The following is a 21,676-nucleotide window of genomic DNA, read 5'->3' on the forward strand; positions in this document are numbered from 1 at the left end:
AGTGTGGGCTTATGAAGCTCTTTGAGACTCTTTGACTTGATGTAAAAATCAGTAGATAGAGGGAAATTACTTCCAATGGGTTTTTCAAACAAACTTATACATGGTGGAAATCAGACACAGTTGCACATAATCATTGAGGGGCTGGCTAATTATTGACTTGATGGAATCGACAATTCTGAACATCCGGGTATTTCTGATATTTCCCCAATGCAACACAATGTAAATGCTTATTTTCTTTATATAGTGAAAACAAACGGCGAATTGTATTGCTTTTGCCTGTGACTATCATGCAAACCGGGCAGATTGTTATAGTATTCAAATAACATTTCATCAAATTTTGAAATCAAAATAATCCTCAGAAATCAAATTACAAGGATCCAAAGTCCAATACTTTTCAATGAGCAGAGAGCGCCATTTCACAGATACATAAATCCATAAAATGTTCAGAGAACAAAACAATGACAGATATTTTTTTAAGAAAGACCTATCAGACCATAGGCCCATATGAAATCTAAATCTGATGCATTATTAATTTGTTACGCATTATTATTGTTATATTCTTCTCTAATTTCGAGTTCCTGATCGTAAAACGCACACGATACCTTAACATAAGGGTGTGTATCGGCCAGATAACGATACCTGGTACTCGCCCATCCCTCTACGAAGCTGTTTGTCTTCATTAGCTTTGTCTCTACCGTTATGCAAAAAGTGCACTTCAGTGGGCCACCATTTTTGTGTTAGTAGTTCCTCATAAATAAAATTAATATTTTATAAGTACAAGAAGTATTTTTCTTTTCTTTTTTATTTAAATTTGCATTGGACTTACGTCAAATTGGTGTGTTTAAGTTATCTATTGATTAATGTATTTGATCATTATTTTTTTGTAGGACTGGACGGGAGGCATTCCCTGTCAGAAAAAAATACATTTTTAAAAGTGTATTATATGAAAATGAATGGAACCCAGTTACATTTTATTTCGGAGCGAGGAACCTAAAATTGCCCCGCCTTCCTAGGACTAGCTTGGTTTTCGAACCAGATAACGCCATTTTCCATCGACAGCGGGAAAGGTACATCGTGCTCGAAGGAAGCGCTGACCAAATCAAACTCCTAATTAATACCAATAAGGTAAGGATCTTTTACACCATTGTGTGAGTAAGATTCTAGCTTTGCATCGTTGTTCTGGTTAATTAATTGGAAACAAATGTGTAATCTATTGTTTGATTTCTGCGACCGCGGGCTGAGGCCTTGAAAGAGGCGACGCCATTTTAGCGCTTTTGTGCTAGCCGATAGCTTCGAAGGGACGAAAAATTCAGTTTTATATGAATTACATATTTTAATAGTTGAGGTGGAGCATCGTTAAGTGTTTTTTACAGTTGCCCGTGGGCGTTTTGTTCACCGTGAGAGACTTAGAACAACGGCCTTTCGAGCTAAGCCTAGCTAGCACAGCCGTGAGCAGAAAAATAGGCCCAGGTCCTCCCTACATGACTGAATGCGATTATTAATAAGCTTTTACGTACTGGTGTACAATCTATCCACCATCCACCTTGCCAGCCATCTATTTTCCGAACATGAATAGACATTTCGAATTAATATTGCAAAAGCTAAACGTTAGCGCATTAGCTTATCGATCATGTATTGTTCTTGTGACTGGTTCAGATGGTGCTACTTGTTAAATAGCTGTTTTTGTTTTCCCCCCTTTGTGATTATTATGGTAAACCACATCAGGATGTAAACGTGAGCTTGAGTTGCGAACACAGTGCTACAACCAGGAAAATGACAACATACATAAGTGTATCATTAGTTTTTGTTTTTTTTATATATATATTTTTTCCATTTACAGATCCAGTCATGCACCGTGAATGTCCTCTTGACTGCAAGGTCTATGTCGGAAATCTGGGCAACAATGGAAACAAGACCGAGTTAGAAAGATCATTCAGTTACTATGGGCCTCTCCGCAGTGTGTGGGTGGCTAGGAACCCCCCAGGCTTTGCCTTTGTAGAATTTGAAGACCCCAGAGATGCTACTGATGCAGTGCGTGAGCTTGATGGGAGGTAGGACGGCAGCACAGCTAAACATGATACAATTACGATAGCAATGTTTGTACTAATTGCCGCATTCTATGTCTTCTGTCTTTTCTAGAACATTGTGTGGTTGCCGTGTGCGAGTAGAGCTGTCCAATGGGGAGAAGCGCAGTCGCTCCCGCGGCGCCCCGCCTTCGTGGAGCAGGCGCCCTCGAGACCGAGATGATTACAGGCGGCGTAGTCCACCGGCAAGGCGAAGGTGAAAACAAGACGAGACAAAAACGAGATGTTTTTGACATGGGTCGACCATAGCCTACATTTGTAATGCAATCCTGGCAATTGCTGCTGTCACTTTCATTCACGGGATATTTTCCTAATTGAGGCTAGTGTTGTCTTTTTATGCATTCTAAACTTTTTTTTCTGTGTAAGGCTCATGTTATCGATGTCATTGACAGTATCATTTTATAGGGACAATTAAACATTCAATATTATTTGGATAAAATAGCTCCCGTTACATTTTGTAGTCCCTGCAAAGTGATTTGACCACATAGTGAATGTTTGGTACTTATCAAGTAAGCTTTAGAGCAATAACCCTGTTAATTTTAATGTTCATTGCAATTTCCTCAGTTTATTGATACGTGTAGCGCAGCAGAACCTCAGCTCCCATGATTAATGCGTTCCCAAATGTGTGACTAAAACCAAATCGTATGAAAACTGGAACAATATTTCCTTTAGGAAGTAATGCAACTTCAGTTAACCTTTTCAGCCACCACAAAACATTAACAAAAAATATTTTCTAGAGAATAATAAGTCCTACATAAAGGATTGTGAAATATATATAAACAATATAATGGATAAATGAACATTTAACATCACTTTTACCTTTATTGAAGATGCTTGCGAGAGCACGTGAGTTCTTTAATTATATGGAATTTCTTATATTAAAGAGCCAACGCATGGAATTTTCTTTTGACGTACAGTGGCTTATTGAACAGTTACACTACTTGAATAAGCACAAAGAACATATCTTTATATTGTTTTTAATAACTGAATTAGTTTTCCTTAACGCTAACCAGTAATCACTTTGCAGGTACTGCACAGTCTGTAGCAGGATTCTAGTTATAAAATATAGCTCGTAAGCTTTAAGCACTCGGTGTGCGCTTGACTCGAGGTTTCCACATTTATTGTATGAGACAAAAGTTGTTAAACTGGGAGGGTGTAAGAGTGCCAAATGTGATGCTATTCCTTTTTGTTTGAGGATGCTTTTTATTTTTCATATATATTAATAAGAATGAAACCCGTTGCAGAGCCACCACCATGCCTCTTCTCACCACCCTCAGAGTCAATCAACTAGTCCTCTTTCAGCATCATGTGACTGCTGACCATCCTGCCTCAATCAGCTTGACTGGTGCTGTCACATGACCCAGGCATGGCCAGTCGTCAGGTTGCACCAGGCCATTGGTTCCTCATCATGCTCTTCTCAACCACCTCCTCCTTCAACCTTAACCCAAACGGCAGCGGCCCACCTCACATTCCAATCAGCGTATCGCGTTTCCAAATGTCGACAACCTACCAGCAGCAGCCTTCGGCTAACCAATTAAAGCAGGGAAAAAGCAGCAGCCAGCCCCCACCTGCCTGCCACCTTATCACCTCGCAGCATCTGGCCAGGCCTATTCTGCCAATTCTTCCTACCCGGCCGACAGTCTGCCTCCCTTTCGTCATATCTAGCTTGTTGAAAACCAAAAATACTAGTAAGTTTTCCTGCTTCATTCAGTACACTGATAAGTTTTAAAAAATGACGAGACAGCTGGTTTACGAAGGTTGATCTTTTTTTTTTAACTGCATTTACGTAAGTTTGACTTTTTTTTTTCTCTCTCACCCATTACTGTAATTCCTTATTTCCAAAGGTGAAGGGCCCACCATCAAATCTCTGCAACTTGTCCAGAGATTCTGATTAGAAGTTATTCTACATGGGGGTTTGAGCATAGTTATGTACCTAAAAGCTGTTAACGCATTGTTTCCAAGCGTTGTCTTGGTGAACATGCAGTGGACCAGTAAGACGTTTAATCGTACAAATGTGCCAATCCACGGCGCAGCGTCTCATCGTCACATAAGGGGCAGTTGGTGTTAGATGGCTCATCTTGAGACACGACACTGGCTTCATTTGCATTTTACACCTAACGTAGTTGTTGTATGGACCTTGTACTGTGGGTTAGGTTTGACCCTCTGAAGAATCTATTGGCGTACGGCCCAGTGCTAGTGGTTGATATATTTTGTAAAAACCATGTATGTAGTGCAGATCTGATGGGGGCCCGCAAACTAACACGAGTTGAATGTAAAGGTCTAGCGGTGATGCATGCGTCAGTTGAAGTTGTTAACATTTTCACATTTCCCCCACACAGATCTCCACGCAGGAGGAGCTTCAGTCGTAGCCGCAGCAGGTATGTCACTTCTTTATACTCATTGATCATTTACTTTTTCTGCGTTTTTATGTATCTGTTTTCCATCGTGGTGGCTATCTGCTTCTTCCTTGACCATGTTTTTGTTGCTCAAAAAATATTAAAAGTGCGGAATGTAGAGCCTCAAAACCTGAAGGTCATAGTTTTTCTATTTCAGTGCGCCAGTAGCTTGGCAGCGAAGAGTCTGAAACTTAAGTTTACCAAAATGATCCACTTTAGTTGCGTTTGTCCGCCACGTCGCTTGTTCTACCTTCCATGGTATTTGTAGATTTAATGGAATGTTTTTGTTTTATTTAGGTCTTTCTCGAGAGACAGGAGGAGGGAGCGTTCCCTCTCTCGGGACAGGAACCACAAACCTTCAAGGTCCTTCTCTCGGTCAAGGAGGTACATGGCTTTAATCCTCTGGCTGGATAAATGCAACTGGATTTTCAGTGGCCCTTTGACTGAATTGCAAATATGTTTTTCTCTTTCAACAGTCGTTCCAGATCAAATGACAGGAAGTAGAAGAACAGGATGAGAGATGAAGAAAACGGTTGTACTTTGTTTTCACATGATGGACATTGATTTTGTTTTTTATCCGTCAAGAGTTTTAGTCTCCCCAATTTTGTTATGGTTGTTTTACATACATTGGGTGTGCACAGGTGAGGTCTCACAAGTCCTGAAAGAAGTGCACTAACCAGCATTCCACCAGTAATCACGTCTTCTTCTTTTTTTTTTTTGTTCCTCTTTTTATACATGGATACGTGTAGTTTGACCCATAGTCCGAGTTCATTTTCATTGTGTATATTGGATTAAGAAGGAAGAAATGTGACTCATAAGTAACTTCCTAGGTGATTTGGAAGGCCGACTTCCTTACATAATTGTGAAGGTTTCCATCTGTGTGTGATCTACAAGGATGGAACGTATCTGGAGACGTGTATCCATTTTTCATTATCTGTACTTTGATACTATGAAATTGTCTCTCTCAATTAAAAATACTGGTTGTTTAAAACAAGTTTGCACTGCTTTTCTTCTTGTTGCTTTATCAAGATGCAGTCATTTCCAAACATCAAACCCTGTTTTGGGGGTGCCATTTTTATAAATAGATCGATCTAAAGTGTTGAAAATGGCTTCATTGATAACACAATGTTAATTTAAACAAAACTTGACATTTTTGGTGTGTTCTAAAAGGGGGTGAATAACACTTGGTGGATTTTATCAAAACAGAAATGACCCCTAATAATTATTTTTTTAATAAGGAAAATTTCCCCACCCTTCCATTTCTCATAACCACTATATTACACCTATAGATAGGGGGTGTGTCATACGTGATACTCGTTAGAGATTCCTATATTCATCAAAGAATGATGATTATACTGTATTTGCCTTACTACAGTATATGTGTCATGTATTCCCTCACTTGTACGCATTGTCCGCTGTGTAGGCTAGTTATGTAATCCACGCTGCCCGTGTGAACATTTTAACCCTTTCCCCAGGAAAAGATAAGACATCCAAATAATGGTGTCCCTGTGTGGCTGAGAATGCCACTTCTACATGTGTGTGATCTACGGCGTCTTTAACATATGAAGTAAATTGCCAGGTTTTAGTGATGTGATGTGATGCATGAGACCAAGATGATCTTTTCAAAATTGATGATGATACCTCCCAACATGGGAAAATGCGTTATTGTCTGATGAAATGAAACCTGGGTTGAACTCCAAAAGGTATGTTTGTGCAACCACAACACTCCACTGAAGCATGGTGGCATCGTTTGGGGCTGTTTTTCTTTAGATGGAATCGGGGCCCCAGTCAAGGTGGAAATAATTATGAACAGTTCAAAATGCTGCTCAGTAGAAAGAAAAAGAAGGGAAAAAATGTCAGGACATGCATGCTAAAATATCTGAACTTTATTTGGGGTTAATCAGGGACGCTTTAAATGGTGGCATTCTGACTCCCTTTTATAATAAGTTTGAATGTGATTGGCCAATTCTAAACACTTGTACAACCACATTGTCTCAATTGTTTATGGTTCACTCCAATCTCGAATAGTTAAATATTGAGTTATGCAGGTTATAGGTCACATTAATAGTGAAAAAGATTTTGAAAATATTTTTCCTTATGTAGTTTTTGTTTATATTACATTACAATCGTCTCGCATTTGAACAGCAGCGTGTAGACTCTTTTTTTTTTAAAATTCCACTGTACATGAAGGCTGCCCATAAACTCTCTTTGCAATTTTACATGAACATCAACAGATACAAACTAATACCGGTATGTCGAACCTTCCTCAATGAACATAATGTACCTTAATTGGCTCATCCATTATCCAACAGTCATACATCTCTTATGTCCTGTAGTTTGGCAATCTGATTTTGTTTCAATAAAGCATGGTGCTCCACATTGTGCCTTTTCTGTGAGTTCATTCAATGATATTGAGAAATTCCTTTTGCCCTGTGATCGGAATGACGCTCTCATCCCACTGTCCAATTTTTTCGGTCCCACCCCTCGCAGTCCCACGGCTGGTATACGTTCACGCATACATCCCATGTGAAACGGCATACCGCGGTACAGAGACGCGGGGCCGGCCTGCCTCCCAAAATTGCGCGCGCTTTTCCACAGACTTGTTACGTGACCGTGGGCGGTGACTCCACGGGTCTCCAAAGGAGCTGCCCCCACGCTCCAGGAACTCGCGGGAAACCACTCGGTTATGTTAAGGTGGTATATTATCCACCCACTGTTATGTACCCTCAACAGTACATGATGGATGGATGTCATGTGACGCCCACGGAGATGTGACACGTAGAAAACATATCCATTTCATCATCTACAGTCAACGTTGGAGTTGTTGTTGTTTTCACCCAGTAAGTATTTAGCTGCCACCAGTTTGATTACCAATGGCAATAACATTTATTGTAAATAAAAGTTAAATACAACAGAACCATACAAAAAAATTAAAATCGCTGTACTTCAAAAAGCTAAACAATTACATGAAAAGTTTAAAATGTACTGTACTGGATTTTTTAAGTTTCAACTGTATGCATATGCAAGCAGGTCAGGATGTACCCCGCCTAATTTGTTACAATTTGTTACCTACTAATTTGTAATATATATATTACATTTCAACAAAATAATGTATGTTCATACGCTTAGTTTGTTTGTTTAGTTTGACCAACACGAGGACTATGATGTTTGCAGATGACATTTGGTGTCTCTACCACACTTAAACTTACGTTAATGTACTACATTCATTTTATATTTCACATTGTAGCCACGCATACACATTTGGGAGGAAGAACGCAAACCAAATGAAATTACACGCACACACCTCCTGTGCTGGAATTTCCTCCAGTCAGTGTTCCAATTGTCACGTGTGCTCATGACGTGCGATTACGTGTGGGAGTCGACAGGCCACGCCCCCTTCACCAGAAACTGGGGAACCGTCCACCGGAGTTCATCCGTTTGAGAAAACTTGAGACGCCATCAAGCTGTCTTGTAACTCTGTAGGTATCCTCACGAAGTTGGACAAACTTTTCAAAAGGCCGAAGCCAAACGACGTCAACTGGCACAGAATAAGGATTCAATTGGACGACTGTATACTGACAATGTAAGTAAAGTGATGTAACGTGTTTTTCAGTCTGTTACATTAACTTGGATTTCGTACAATTTTGTCTACATTAAATGCTTCCCACTTAGAATAATTGCATATGTTCCACTGCTTCAGTGACATTATACAGTAATTTTGTATTTAGTTTGTCTCAAAATTAGACAAAAAACGTACTTTCCACTGTTGTTTTTCGACCAAGGGAGTGTGCCGAGCCGGCCGCTACGAGTTTTTGGCTCACGTGTACCAGCGTAGTAACTCTGCGGGCTCTTTCACACCCGCTACAGGCTTGAATCACTCTTTTGGGTCCCGCCCATCCTGCAGTTTGTTTACGTCATTTCCGGTTCACGGGGTATGAACCTTATCAAATGTAGTAAACCGGGGGGTTCAAATTATTTTCAGGTTGGTGTTGAAATGATGACTATATTATAAGTATAATTATATTATAAATAATAATAAATACACATTAATTATGACATTTGCTAATTAAAACATTTTCACTTCGCCCGTTTTGTAGTGGGTGGGGAGGTGTAACATAGGGGTATCAAAAGTCAACTTTTGAAACATCATCCCCAGTTCAAAAATGTTTGTTAATTCCGTTCCATGCCACTTATATGCTTCTTAAAATTGCTGCCACATTAGTACATGTATCGTATTTCTTAACACCATAATGGTAGAGCAAAGGAGCAATTTAATTTGGCTGAAGTACGGTTGGAAAAGTCTCAAAGATAAGTGGGGTACGTTAGAATTTATTAGTACAGTACAATGATCTTCATATAGTTTTACTGTTTCAAAGTCAGTTTAAACGTGCATATTTCAAAACACGTGAGAATGCAGTACTTGGATGTACTCTGGGTTTCAAATGAATGAGCCCCAATTCTTGGAAAAATGCCACCTTGCACCGATTTAGCGCCACTGTGTGGCCAAATTGAGTAGTGCAAATGTTTGTTCTACCACAATGTTGAGCAAATCCTGTCTCCACTTAAAATCATTTTAATTCATATAAGTCAAAACATTACCATCTCAAAGCAAAAAAACAAAAAAAATGTCACTCAACAAAGGCTCAAGCTCTTTTATTTTAGTCTTATCAGGGCAGAACAGTGGGAGGTTCTGGGTTTGAATCTCGGTTTTGGTCTTACTGCATGTTCACCATGTGCTTTGTACGGGTTCCTCGGGTATTCCCGCTTCCTCCCGCATAAAAAAAACACACACACGCATGTTAGGTTAATTGAAGTTTCTAAATTGTCCATAGGATCTGCCCAACCCTTCCTGGATGAGTGTAATGACTCATTATTCTCACGAGATGCAGTAGATTCCTTCCTGTGTAGCACCATGCCAGTATTCCCCCTCAACGAATAGCTTATCACGATCATCATCATGATGTTTTTTTTATTCGCTCAATTAACTTGTCCCAACTTGTCCCAACATGTCCCGTGTCTGATCTTCACCAGTGGACCGTAAAAACGGCCTGAGGGCACCTCCTAGTGGTGGCTTTTGTAAACTAACTTTTGCCTGAGAACTTGCCCTCACATGTCTTTTGAGTGAGACTATGTCTGGGCATGTACAAGTCACGTTCATGTGGGAGGGCCCAGAGACCTGTGAGTCATGTCTCGGCATTATAAATAGACTCCCAGTAATACCAATCTCAGATGCTCTGTTGCATTCACCGAGGAAGCTTAGAACAATGGTAAGACACTTTTTTTTTTTTTACTCTATAGGTATGAACTCGCTCTATATTAGGTTTAGAAAGTTAAAATGTTGCTTATGAAGAATTTGTTTATAAAGCAGGTGGTGACCTTACAATCCTGTGTCTTTTTAGTGTCGAATGATGGCAAACGTCAAGCGGATCCGCAGCCCTCTGGGGAAAGGCCCCACGCGGCGGAACCTGTTCGGTCCAGTTGACAGGACGCAGTTGCGGGCGGACTACCAGGCTGCCCTGAGGAAAGACCTGGAGGAGGCGTCCCGGCGCTGGGGTTTCGACTTCACGTCCGACCAGCCTCTGGCCAGCGGAGATTTCCAGTGGGAGGGCGTCCCCGGCGCCAGTGTGCCGCTGCTCTACAGGTCCTGTATGCTGGGCAAGGCGGCCGGTCAAAGGGCAGCTGAGGTGACGGTCAGGGCGGGGCCGCCAGACAACGAGAAGGAGAACGTCCCTGAGAACAAGTTGGAGAGATGTCCTTTCACGGTGGAGAAAACTCCAAGGAAGACGGAGAACACAGGACTCAAGAGGAGACAAACTAACATTACAGGTTTGTTTTTGCAAAGTATAATATTATAAACGAGAGTGTTATTTTCCCTATAGTTGTCGCCTGAGCCTGTCTGCGATTTTAATTACTGAGATTAACCTTATAAATTTCCTTCTCTTCCAACAGATTTCTATCAGGCCAAGAGAAAAGTCGTCGAGATGCCACTTAAGTCTGGCGAGTGATTTTCCTCCTTCTACTACAATTTATTTATTTTTATTTTTTACCCTATCGGTGACTTGTTCCTGAAAGAGTGACAATATTCCAACAACCCTCACAAAAACATTCAGGCATGCCAAGTTGGGCACAGACTGCACAGTCGCTCTTCGGGAGACAACATAAGGGACCTCAACCGTCGTGTCTTTAAAGGTTCATTTGGGTACTGTATACATTGGAAAGCGGGAGTGGGGATGGTAAGATATTAACATTTGATCTGCGGAGATTACGGTTAAGCTTTGTACTGGCGGATTTATACTCATTTGGATGCAGTGGATGTCCTAAGTGTCGACTGAATTATTCCTTCTTTGCGTTCCGTTGTGTTCAATGGGTAGTTTTCATGGCTGTGCCATGCGGAAGCAGAGAAACGTAGGATGAGCATTACTTGAAATACAGACGCCATCAGGGTTCACACCAATCTGCCTCGACCAAATCAAGCAATGATGGAGGATGGGAGGTCCTTTGGCTCCTCTTCGCTGGAATCCACTTCTTTTTTTTTTTACTTGGTTGTTCTTCATTATGATGGGAAGAAGTCATCTTAATGTTCTGTTTTGTATTTTTTTCTACCCCAAAAAAGCACTTACTGTGTATTATACTTCTTATAAGGTCTCCTATTGTAGGGTTTTAGTAAAAAATATATATCTGAGAGTTTTTAATAGACTAGCACTGTATAGTAGCATAATTGTAAACCCATTGCGGCGTTGCACATGCACCTGGTGTACTGGACTCATCCAGTATTAAGTGTCTACAAGGCACGTCTCTCGCTAGTCGACAATCACGAGAGTGTTCTCAAACTAAGTCAGCGTATTATTTACTAAGCTAGAGTGAAGTGCCAATCCTCTCCTATTGCTCTAATGCGTGCAATTCATTTGCACTAATTGATGTTCTCTGCCTTAAAAAAAACAGATGATGCGTCTTGGTCACTCTTATTTATGTCTGTCTTATCTTGGCAGTCCTGCTGAAGGGCTGATTTGAATGTGTGTGGAAAAGGGTCATGCTAATGCTCACAAAATGACAACTTTGAGATGATGAGCCCAAATTGTTGACTGCACTTCCCACTACATACTGTTTTATGTATGAAGCTACAAATGAAAAATATATCCTTTTATTTATTGTACCGTACCTTGTGTTAATTTACTTTGTTAAAGAATTCAAAATTATAATAAAATGTCTGAATTGAAATTGTGTGGCTGTTGTCATTTCACATGGCTTTACATATGTTCTATCCACCAGGTGATTGTGAACAGACTAGAATCTAAAAAAAATACACTACCAAACTAGTAAAACTAGTCATGGTCTCCTGAGCAACATAGTCACCACGGCAACTTCTAACCCCCCAGATAAATCATTTGTTTCTCTGCTTTTGATGTTTCCCAGCTCTTGACCTGATTTCTGTCAATCCGACTTCTATTTTAAGCGCAATTTTTATAATAAGTGTCATCACACTTGTGTCCTTGCTCGACAGCCATGGGGACCTTTTTTTTTTTTATCTTTACAAAGATAAAAGAGCATAGTTGGAAATGGCACTTAAAGTAATTGACTTCCACTGGGAAACGGCTACACAGTTCTTCATGCAGCATGTATGCCACATATACTTTTAGAATATTTCTTTATTTATTATTTTTACCAACATTATGAAATAAGCAGATATCAAGTCATCTTCCCCATGGATAAATACAATTTTAATTGTGTTTTTACGAAGAAACCTTAATATTTTACTTAAAACATGGAGTAATAGGGTAATAATATTATTAAACAGAATAACATTTTTTAAATGAATATTATTGAACATAGATGAATAATACAAATATCAGTCAATCCAATGTATCAAAAACAGATTTTAAAAGAAATATACAAAATCACAAAAAAATGAAATAAATAATAATAATAATAATTATTATTATTATTTAATAATAACAATAATCATAAATATTAATATTCCAATTAGCTCAGTTTGTTGAATATTTCTGCATGGATAGTAATAAATAATTGACATTTCTTGTTATCAATTTAAGAGGCTTAAAATAATTGTTGATCTCTATCAAAAATACTTTGAATAAAGTCTTGAGTTTAGACGTTTACATTTATGAATATAAAAATTTCCTAACAAAACATACAAATGAACCATAGTTATTTATTGATTGATTGATTTATCACTTTTAAAACATGGCCTGTGCTGTGTACAATGACTGAACGAACAACTTGGCCAAACAATCATGGACCAGATTGTTTGGATGGCGACTGCAGGGCCGGTGCCACCCCCCTCCGCCCCTCGCCGCAGGCCCTTCTGCGCTCCCTCTGCCCCTCCCACACCTCTACTCCAACAGTGGCGGCGCTACACGCCTGCGCTAAACTCTCTCCCATCCCCACCCCCGCCATCATCTGCTCCTTTGCTCCCACCTCCATTACAGGGCAGGACAGGCAGCATTTGCATTTCCACCGAAAGAGGCCATGGGAGGGCAGAAGAGGGAAAGGAGAGAGAGAACTAGATGAGAGAGAGAGAGAGAGAGAGAGAGAGAGAGAGAGAGAGAGAGAGAGAGAGAGAGAGAGAGAGAGAGAGAGAGAGAGAGAGAGAGAGAGAAAGAGAGAGAGAGAGAGAGAGAGAGAGAGAGAGAGAGAGAGAGAGAGAGGAGGCTGCAGATGTCGACCGCGTCAACAATGGAGCCGCTATAGGACGTGCTGAGGTGATCGTCAGCCAGGCATCGGCTGAGGGTGAAGATACTCCAGGTGGAGCGGGGTGGGGTGGGGGGCTCAGGGGGAGGAAGAGGAGGTGAGGAGGAGGAGAGGAGGAGGAGGAGGAGGGGGCAGCAGGAGAATGGGCCTGGAACGCAAACGGCACAAATTGGATTAAAGCAGTATGGTAACGTTTCTCATTTGATTCCTCATCCTCATGTCCTCATCCACCCTCGTCGTGTCCCGGCGCTGCCGGTCTTGTGTCACTTCCATCCCCTCGCTCGCGCTATGAAAAGACACAGTCAGGTCACAGCGTCATCCTTTGCTGCATTGTTGTGTCTTCGCAGTCATGCAGCATCACACATGCGCCGCAGCTTTACAGCAACCCCGCATCCCACTTTCTCCCACCGGGGGTCGTCTGTTTTTCTCCTCTCCATTACAACGTGTTTGTAACCTACTTTCACATATAGGTGTGTGTGTGTGGGGGGGTATTAGCTAATGGCCCCTGGGAGCCATCAGAGCTATCACGCCGCCACGCCAGTCAAATGCTTATAAATCCTCCCACTGACCCGTCCAGAGAAATTAGAGCACGGCATCCGAGATGTTCGGTGTCATGTGTCTCCCTGAGCTCATGTTTGCAGGCTCTGATTACACTGTTTTGACGTCAGACGGGCGAGGGCAGGCGGGCATTAAAATAGGCGCCATCTGCCAGGCCGCCCATATACCCGTGAGGGGAATCCCCTCTTGGATCAATCATCACATTGGAATCTTCAGCAAAAAAAATTACAGCAACTTGATGTTTGTATGTGACCCAGGTGTGTTCAAACCTTTTTCCTCAGAAGGCCACATACATAGGCTGTACCCCTGTTTAATGTTATTTTTTGTCATGGGTCACCAAAAATTGGACAGCGGGCCACAAATGGCTTCCGAGCCGTATTTTTGGATAAATCTGATGTTACCCATTCATTATATTTAGTGAATTTAGATTACAAGCAGTGTTTAGCACCTTGAGGTACAACTGACCTAACTTATGAGTTTTTTGAGATACTGTTGTTCAGCCATATTTTGGCTTTGACTTGTGAGCAAATATTTGAGATAAGAGCGCTGTGAACTCATTTTCAATGGGTGGGCCATTTACCCTAACTGTGAATTGAACTCCAATTACTGTCAGCGGTGTGACCAAGACATCCAGCCACCACCATTGTTTTTTAATAAAGCTAGGTTAAATTTTCAAAATGTTCGACTGAAGTACACAAACCACAAAAATGGTGACCAAATCCAAGTCTTCAACATAATGACCGGGTAAAAGTAACTCAGTCTGCTCAACATTTACAGCTACTGTGCGAGTGGGTTAGGAAAACATCCCAGCATCTTTTTTAGTATGCAGCAAGCTGCTGATTGAGTAAACAATTCTTCCAAAAAAAGTACACATTATGTATTTAAAACAAACACATAGCTTTGTTTTAGGAAACACAAAAAGATGAGCAACTCTCACTCCCAGTTGAAGTTTACTGTCAAACTAAAGAGTTGTACACAATGTAGGCTACACAACTACATAAAATCTGCTAGCTTAATGCTAACATATTATGGAACAAATAGCATGTATGTGGCAGTGTTATAACCCTTTAATCAACGGATATTTAGCAGACAACAATACTAATTGTCTGCTAAATATCCATTGGTTAATGGGCAAAGGCATATGTTCTTTATTCTCTCCTAAAAATGACTATTACTGCATCTACATCTACTGCAACCCGCTATCTATCCATATGTCTTATACTGCCCCCAGGTGGCCAAGACTCGTACAACAGAAGGATCGCCAAAATATGTAAACTGATGTTGAATTCTTTACATTTTATGTAATTCTGTCATTACTATAAGTAGTAAGTACAGAGTGGCATTTTTGTTTTTTAAAAACATGACACATTTTTGGGCTTATATATGTGATTGTTTTTTTTGGGCAGCCTGCAGTGGATCAATGGCATTCCCTTCATTTCAGTGGGAAAAGATGATTGAACATCAGCGTCACTTTCTTAATCTCCTTCTCGTCCTCCCAGCTGGACAAGAGTGAGGTGACAACTCTCAGCCTCCCTTCCGCCGCCAGCCATGGAGGCTCTGACAGCAACATCAGCGCAGAGGGTGCGGCGGGGCCAGCGTCCGGCGGCGTGGCGGTCGGCGGCGGTGCCGAGGGAGGGGCGGGTTGCGGCGAGCCCCAGCGCACGCGGGCCGCTCTGGAGCACCTTCAGCAGAAGATCCTGAAGGTGACCGAGCAGATCCGGGTGGAGCAGGAGGCCCGCGACGACAACGTGGCCGAGTACCTGAAGCTGGCCCACAACGCCGATAAGCAGCAGGCCTCCAGGATCAAGCAGGTGTTTGAGAAGAAGAATCAAAAGTCGGCACAGACCATCGCACACTTGCACAAGAAGCTCGAGCACTATCACAAGAAGCTAAAGGAGATAGAGCAGGTGAGTTATTTTATTTCACACATACATAGTCAAATGTAGTCACTGGTCCTAACATCCATCCTATCCATTTTCTACAGTGGTTTTTCCTTATTAGGTCATTTTTAACCAGTGTATTTCACATAAAGTAATGCCTTGAGATACAACTGACCCAACTTCCGAGTTTTATCAATATACAAGCCACCATTTGGATGATTTTTTATGGATTTATTTTTGCATTGGCTTGCGATACGAGCTCTGCATGGTGGCAGTGAACTCAGCTCAGCTCACAACGGTTTGTCAGATAGTGAACAAGTCTTCAAAAAAGAGACTTTAAGGTATTTATTATTTATTTATTTACATAGCACATTTCATACATAAGGTAACATTTAAAAGCAAAGTAAAGAAATAAAAACTAAAATTACTCAATAATTTACAGTGCAAGAACACAATTATTTATTAATTATTTATTTATATGTATTTTTAAAAAATCCTTTAAATTAAAACCTTATTCATAGGTTTGGGTGGGAAGAACAGTTTTAAACCTGGATTTAAAATAGTTTACACGAGGGTCTGACTTCACTTTAGTTGGCAACCTATTCCATTTGCTTGCAGCATCACAGCTAAATGCTGCTTCACCGTGTTTGCTTTGAATTCTGGGCTCCCCTAATTGACCCAAGTGTGCGGAACCGTCAAAGTAAATATGACAGAGTGTATTTTTAAAAGAACCACATAACTTTGCATTTAAGTCTGCTAGCTTCATGCTAACTCTGAATGGAAAATGCTATAGATGGGCTAACAGATAGCATATATTTGGTATTACACTTTAAGCAATGGATATTTGAACACAAGCACTGCATAAACACATGTAAACAGTTAATAGAACAACATTCACAGGCATATATTCTTTATCCTCTGTGAAAAATGACTAATATCACTGCAATTACTGAGAAGTTGTGACCGTACCCTTCCTGCTGCATTCTCTAGACATACATGTTAGATTTCTTAAAGACTATAAATTGTCCATAGGTGTAAGAGTGACTGGTTCTCTATGTGTCCAGCCAATGACCAGGATCCATTTTCTTCCACCATCATCACAATGTTTACTCCTTAAGACCAAACATTTGCAATTCTTCATTTCTGTGCTTTCCAGAATGGACCTGCCCGGCAGCCTAAAGATGTACTACGGGACATGCAACAAGGACTAAAGGACGTGGGGGCTAACGTCCGTGCAGGGATAAGCGGTTTCGGAGGAGGCGTAGTGGAAGGGGTCAAAGGCGGGGTGTCGGCCCTGACTCACACCGCCGTGGTCTCCAAGCCCAGAGAGTTTGCCAGTCTCATCAGGAACAAATTTGGCAGCGCGGATAATATCGCCCACCTCAAGGACACGCTGGAAGACGGAGTCGGGGGCCACGACACGCCCACCCCCCGCGCCCTCAGCGGAAGCGCCACTCTGGTGTCCAGTCCCAAGTACGGCAGTGACGACGAGTGCTCCAGCGCCACGTCCGGCTCGGCCCCGGGCAGCAACTCGGGCGGGGCGGGTGGAGGAGGAGGAGGAGGAGGAGGAGGAGGAGGAGGAGGAGGAGGAGGAGGAGGAGGAGGAGGAGGAGGAGGAGGAGGAGGCATGTTGGGGCCCACGATGGGGAGTCCCAGGTTGGATGGGCACCACCACCACCACCATCACGTGCACAGCTCGTGGGACTCTCTCCTGGAGGGCTTGCAGGAGATCAAAGCTAGCCAGGCGCACATGGAGGACACCATCGAGGACATGAAGGGCCAACTGCAGAGCGACTACTCCTACATGACACAGTGCCTGCAAGAGGAAAGATACAGGTAGGACCAAAAAAAAAAGCCTTTGAACCTTACTCTTAAACAAGCCATTAACTCTAGATAGAATATGTTTTATTTTTTTTGGTCTGTTTTGGCAAAACCCACCATAAAAAAACACCTTAAAGAACAAATATATAAATATAAAGGTCACCCCACTTAATAACTTAAAATGACAAAATAGATGCCTCTTTTTTCCCCAGCTGGAAATTTGTAATTTTTCTCTGAGTGATTACGCATTTGTGGAAAATTATTAATTTAAATGATAAATACTAATTATTAGTATTTTTTTTAATTTAAAAAAGGTCTAAATAAATACCTTGGCTTGGTACTAATGCTCTGCAGTTGAGTAAATAAATGCTCACTGTCATCATATGTTGAAATATGGTCGGTCAGTTTTCTATCCGGTTAGAGTGTTTATTTTTTAACGAGATTCTCCAATTTTTGTAATAAAAATCATTAAACGATCTTGTCGTTTGCAATGATATATTTCAAAATACATTTTTGGCTATTATATATTTTTTGATTTCAGGTATGAACGATTAGAGGAGCAACTGAGTGACCTGACGGAGCTTCATCAGAATGAAATGAGCAATCTCAAACAGGAATTGGCCAGCATGGAGGAGAAAGTGGCCTATCAGTCCTATGAGAGAGCAAGAGACATTCAGGTAGGGGGTGAATGGATTTATCGATTTATCGATCAATCAATCAATCAGACTTTATTGCTAAAACACTTCATACCAAAAAATGCAACTCAAAGAGCTTTGCATGGATAGAGAATAGAGTGGATGGATGGATGATAAATGGTGGATAGAATGATGGATGGATGGAAGACTAGGATATACATTAGGTGGATGGATGGATGGATTGATGGATAATGATAAATTGTGGATAGAACGATGGATGGATGGATGATGGATGGATGCATGATAAATGGTGGATAAAACGATGGATGGATGATAAATGGTAGATAGAATGATGGATGGATGGAAGACTTGGATAGACATTAGGTGGATGGATGGATGATGGTAAATTGTGGATAGAATGATGGATGGATGATGGATGGATGGATGATAAATGGTAGATAGAATGATGGATGGATGGAAAACTAGGATAGACATTAGGTGGATGGATGGATGATGTTAAATTGTGGATAGAACGATGGATGGATGGATGATGGATGGATGGATGATAAATGGTAGATAGAATGATGGATGGATGAAAGACTAGGATAGACATTAGGTGGATGGATGGATGATGTTAAATTGTGGATAGAACGTTGGATGGATGGATGGATGATGGATGGATGGATGGATGATAGATGGTAGATAGAATGATGGATGGATGAAAGACTAGGATAAACATTAGGTGGATGGATGGATGGATGGATGATGTTAAATTGTGGATAGAACGATGGATGGATGGAAGACTAGGTTAGACATTAGCTAAATGGATAGAGATGATAGACATTAGCTAGATTGGTAGATGGATGGATGGATGATTGATTGATCAATGGATGGGTGGGTGGGTGGGTGGATGATGATAATAAATGGTGGATAGAATGATGGATGGATGGAAGACTAGGATAGACATTAGGTAGATTGGTTGATGGATGGATGGATGATGCTAGAAAGATAGATTGACGAATCACTGATGGATGGATATATGGGTATTGATAAATGGGTAGATGCATGCAGGGATGGATGGATAATGAAAGAAAGATGGAACGATGAATGATGTGTGGATGATGGAAGGATAGATGGAGAATGGCTGATGGCTAGAAAGATAGAATGATCAATCAATTGATAGATTGATGGATGATGGTCATTATTTATAATGGGTAGATAGATTATATACAGATAGATGGTTGGATTCCTTGTTGAAGTTCTTCAAGTGTAAGCCAAGTCAACCTGTGCGTGTGCTCGTCCTTTGCTTTTCCATCATATGTTTGCGTGCGCTCGCAGGAAGCGGTGGAGTCGTGCCTGACGCGCATCACCAAACTGGAGCTGCAGCAACAGCAGCAGCAGGTGGTGCAGCTGGAGGGCGTGGAGAACGCCAACGCCCGCGCACTGCTTGGCAAGCTCATCAACGTCATCCTGGCGCTTATGGCCGTTCTCCTAGTGTTTGTGTCCACGCTGGCCAACTTCATCACGCCGCTGATGAAGACGCGAGCGCGGGTGGGTGCCACCGTCCTGCTCACCGTGCTGCTCTTCGTTTTGTGGAAGCACTGGGACTTTGTGGAGCCTTGGCTTCTGCCCAGCTGAGCTGCCCCGAGAGAGGAACCGGAGCCGTGTCCACCTGCTAGTTTTTTTGTAGCCCTTGTGCCCTCCTCAGATGTACCCTTTGGACACTTTTGTGACGTTTTGTTGTGCTTCTTTAAAAAACAAAAAACAAACAAAAAAAAACATCTGTCGAACAAACTTTATATATAGTTGGCTTTAGTTCAAACTATCAAACATAAGCCGCTGAGAACTATCGGGGCATTTTTGTCTGCCATTTTTAAGTTAGGCACAGAAAAGGCATAGTTTTAAGATGAAAACTAGTCTAAATGTAGGTTTAGCTCCAACTTTACATATATGGGGATGCCTATTATTGCACTCAGCACTTTTTTATTTTAGCTTGGGTGCCACTGCATCTGCATAAATTAACTTGGTTTGTTTCATGAAGCTCGAGCCTTGTATTCCGATTAGAATGAAACCGAACAGAATGACAATGGTTCATATTAACATCTCAATTTGAATAAAATCGCCGAATCCAAATGGAATTTCATTCAGATTCACAGTTGTCTATTTCTTTTGCCAATATAAACAAACGTCATTAAACGGTTCAATCGGAATATCCGGTCTGCGTCCGGTCTGCGCATGCTCTGTCTTGACGTAATGCGTAGTGACGTCGTCATTTACGCACTAGAAAATGGCAGAATTCTTACAGAGCCCATCTGCGACGAGAGAACTTGTTTTAAAGTACTTGTAACTTGTTTTTAGCAAGCCGTTGCTTTAATAAAAGTGTTAAAACAATCGCAGCTACTGTGCTAAATAGACGAATGAACGCCATCATTACACATCACGTGATAGTTACATCACTCTCCGTATGTACCTCACATGTAAACAGTGACCAGACCAGAGATCTTAAGTCGGTAGTAACCCAAAGTATCGCCACATCAGAACAAAACAAGAAAACTGTACAAAAATGCCAGAGGAGGGCACAAAGGTTAATTAAGGCCTGCAGCAGAATGTGAGCTGCTCTTCTTTCCTCTGTACTGACAAAATTGAACCACACATGAAGACAAAATAACATCTTGCCAAGCTTCTACATCTACGACCTTTTGGTGTGGATAACCGATCATCAATTTCACTGCTGTCACCAAAAACATCTTCATCTTTTTCTAAAGATTATTTTAGGATGTACATACTTTGAATTAGCAGGACAGGACTCGCGAGGCTGACCTTCACGTTAAAGCTGTTTTGGGAGGAAATTTTCTCCTTTTTTTTTTCTCTCCCTTCAAGAATGTTTGTGCTAATCATGCATGTTCTCATGTGTGCACTGGCACCGGTTGACATTTCAAATGATGACAATACGGATTTTTGCGCTACGCTCACTGGACGCATTAGGTGCACCTGCACAAGCGCATGAGATCCAAGAGCTGTAAAGAATATATACATAGCCTATATTTTCCGATTTGAGAGTGCAGGTTTACCTAATGAAATGTCAATTCAGTTAAATCAGTGTCATTCCTAGTTTGTTGCTGTGTTGCAGGAAGGCTTTTTCGTCACATTGGCTGTTTTTTCCCCTAGCTGCCATCGAACAAAGAATTCAGCTGCTAAAATGTTTCATCATCCTGTAAATCTATTTTCCCTACATAGCTGATATATTTCATTACCACTGTTGTATATCTCCTTGCGCCCACAGTGTCAAATTAACTGGCATGTCAATTTGTGTCAATGTTTCTATCCAGTTTGCAAAAAAAATATCTACAAATAAATATTGCTGTTTTATTACAAATTGTGAGAAATATACTCCAACCCCCACTGAGACTACAAGGTTGAATAAAATAAGCACTCATTGAGAGAAAAGGTTCAATAAAAGTAGTTATCCCAGGGGATTATTTGCAGCTAAATCCTCTGTCGTAAGTAGAATCTTTGTCTAGACTATAGATTGTATTCCTTTGAGGGTTCAAATCTGGAAAGGGAATTGTAGAAACTAAATTAATAGTCTGTTA

At 41.2% G+C, this 21,676-nt stretch overlaps 3 protein-coding genes across 4 annotated transcripts; all 3 read left to right on the forward strand.

Moving 5' to 3' along the window:
- Positions 1 to 983: 983 nt before the first annotated feature.
- Positions 984 to 5,474, forward strand: srsf3b (serine and arginine rich splicing factor 3b). The gene is made up of 6 exons (XM_086087628.1): positions 984 to 1,125; positions 1,841 to 2,051; positions 2,140 to 2,280; positions 4,424 to 4,462; positions 4,778 to 4,864; positions 4,957 to 5,474. Exons 2-6 carry the CDS (start codon positions 1,849 to 1,851, stop codon positions 4,982 to 4,984), a joined length of 498 nt encoding a protein of 165 aa, XP_085943754.1. The 5' UTR covers positions 984 to 1,125; positions 1,841 to 1,848; the 3' UTR covers positions 4,985 to 5,474.
- Positions 5,475 to 7,882: 2,408 nt separating this feature from the next.
- Positions 7,883 to 11,698, forward strand: cdkn1a (cyclin dependent kinase inhibitor 1A). Of its 2 annotated transcripts, none has more exons than XM_086086019.1 (3): positions 7,883 to 8,063; positions 9,880 to 10,306; positions 10,430 to 11,698. In XM_086086019.1, the coding sequence occupies exons 2-3, from the start codon at positions 9,886 to 9,888 to the stop codon at positions 10,483 to 10,485; spliced, it is 477 nt and encodes a 158-aa protein (XP_085942145.1). In that variant the 5' UTR covers positions 7,883 to 8,063; positions 9,880 to 9,885; the 3' UTR covers positions 10,486 to 11,698. The 2 variants fall into 2 exon arrangements, with proteins under 2 accessions (XP_085942145.1, XP_085942144.1); XM_086086018.1 differs by lacking the exon at positions 7,883 to 8,063 and adding an exon at positions 9,670 to 9,747.
- A 1,206-nt stretch (positions 11,699 to 12,904) lies between these two features.
- tmcc2 (transmembrane and coiled-coil domain family 2) lies at positions 12,905 to 21,459 on the forward strand. The gene is made up of 6 exons (XM_086086691.1): positions 12,905 to 13,376; positions 15,247 to 15,654; positions 16,784 to 17,171; positions 17,202 to 17,463; positions 17,990 to 18,125; positions 19,422 to 21,459. The coding sequence occupies exons 1-6, from the start codon at positions 13,374 to 13,376 to the stop codon at positions 19,719 to 19,721; spliced, it is 1,497 nt and encodes a 498-aa protein (XP_085942817.1). The 5' UTR covers positions 12,905 to 13,373; the 3' UTR covers positions 19,722 to 21,459.
- The last annotated feature ends 217 nt before the right edge of the window (positions 21,460 to 21,676 follow it).

This window comes from Leptonotus elevatus, chromosome 10, assembly GCF_054856555.1.
Source record: "Leptonotus elevatus isolate MCC_2025b chromosome 10, RoL_Lele_1.0, whole genome shotgun sequence".
Classification (NCBI taxonomy): Eukaryota; Metazoa; Chordata; class Actinopteri; order Syngnathiformes; family Syngnathidae; genus Leptonotus; species Leptonotus elevatus.

Coding starts and splice junctions, on each gene's coding strand:
- srsf3b (XM_086087628.1), top strand. CDS start 1,849: ATGCACCGTGAATGTCCTCTTGACTGCAAGGTCTATGTCGGAAATCTG. Junction 2,281..4,423: donor AGTCCACCGGCAAGGCGAAG/GTGAAAACAAGA, acceptor TCCCCCACACAG/ATCTCCACGCAGGAGGAGCT. Junction 4,463..4,777: donor TTCAGTCGTAGCCGCAGCAG/GTATGTCACTTC, acceptor TGTTTTATTTAG/GTCTTTCTCGAGAGACAGGA.
- cdkn1a (XM_086086018.1), top strand. Junction 10,307..10,429: donor GAGACAAACTAACATTACAG/GTTTGTTTTTGC, acceptor CTCTTCCAACAG/ATTTCTATCAGGCCAAGAGA.
- tmcc2 (XM_086086691.1), top strand. Junction 15,655..16,783: donor AGCTAAAGGAGATAGAGCAG/GTGAGTTATTTT, acceptor TGTGCTTTCCAG/AATGGACCTGCCCGGCAGCC. Junction 17,172..17,201: donor CAGCAACTCGGGCGGGGCGG/GTGGAGGAGGAG, acceptor GAGGAGGAGGAG/GAGGAGGAGGAGGAGGAGGA.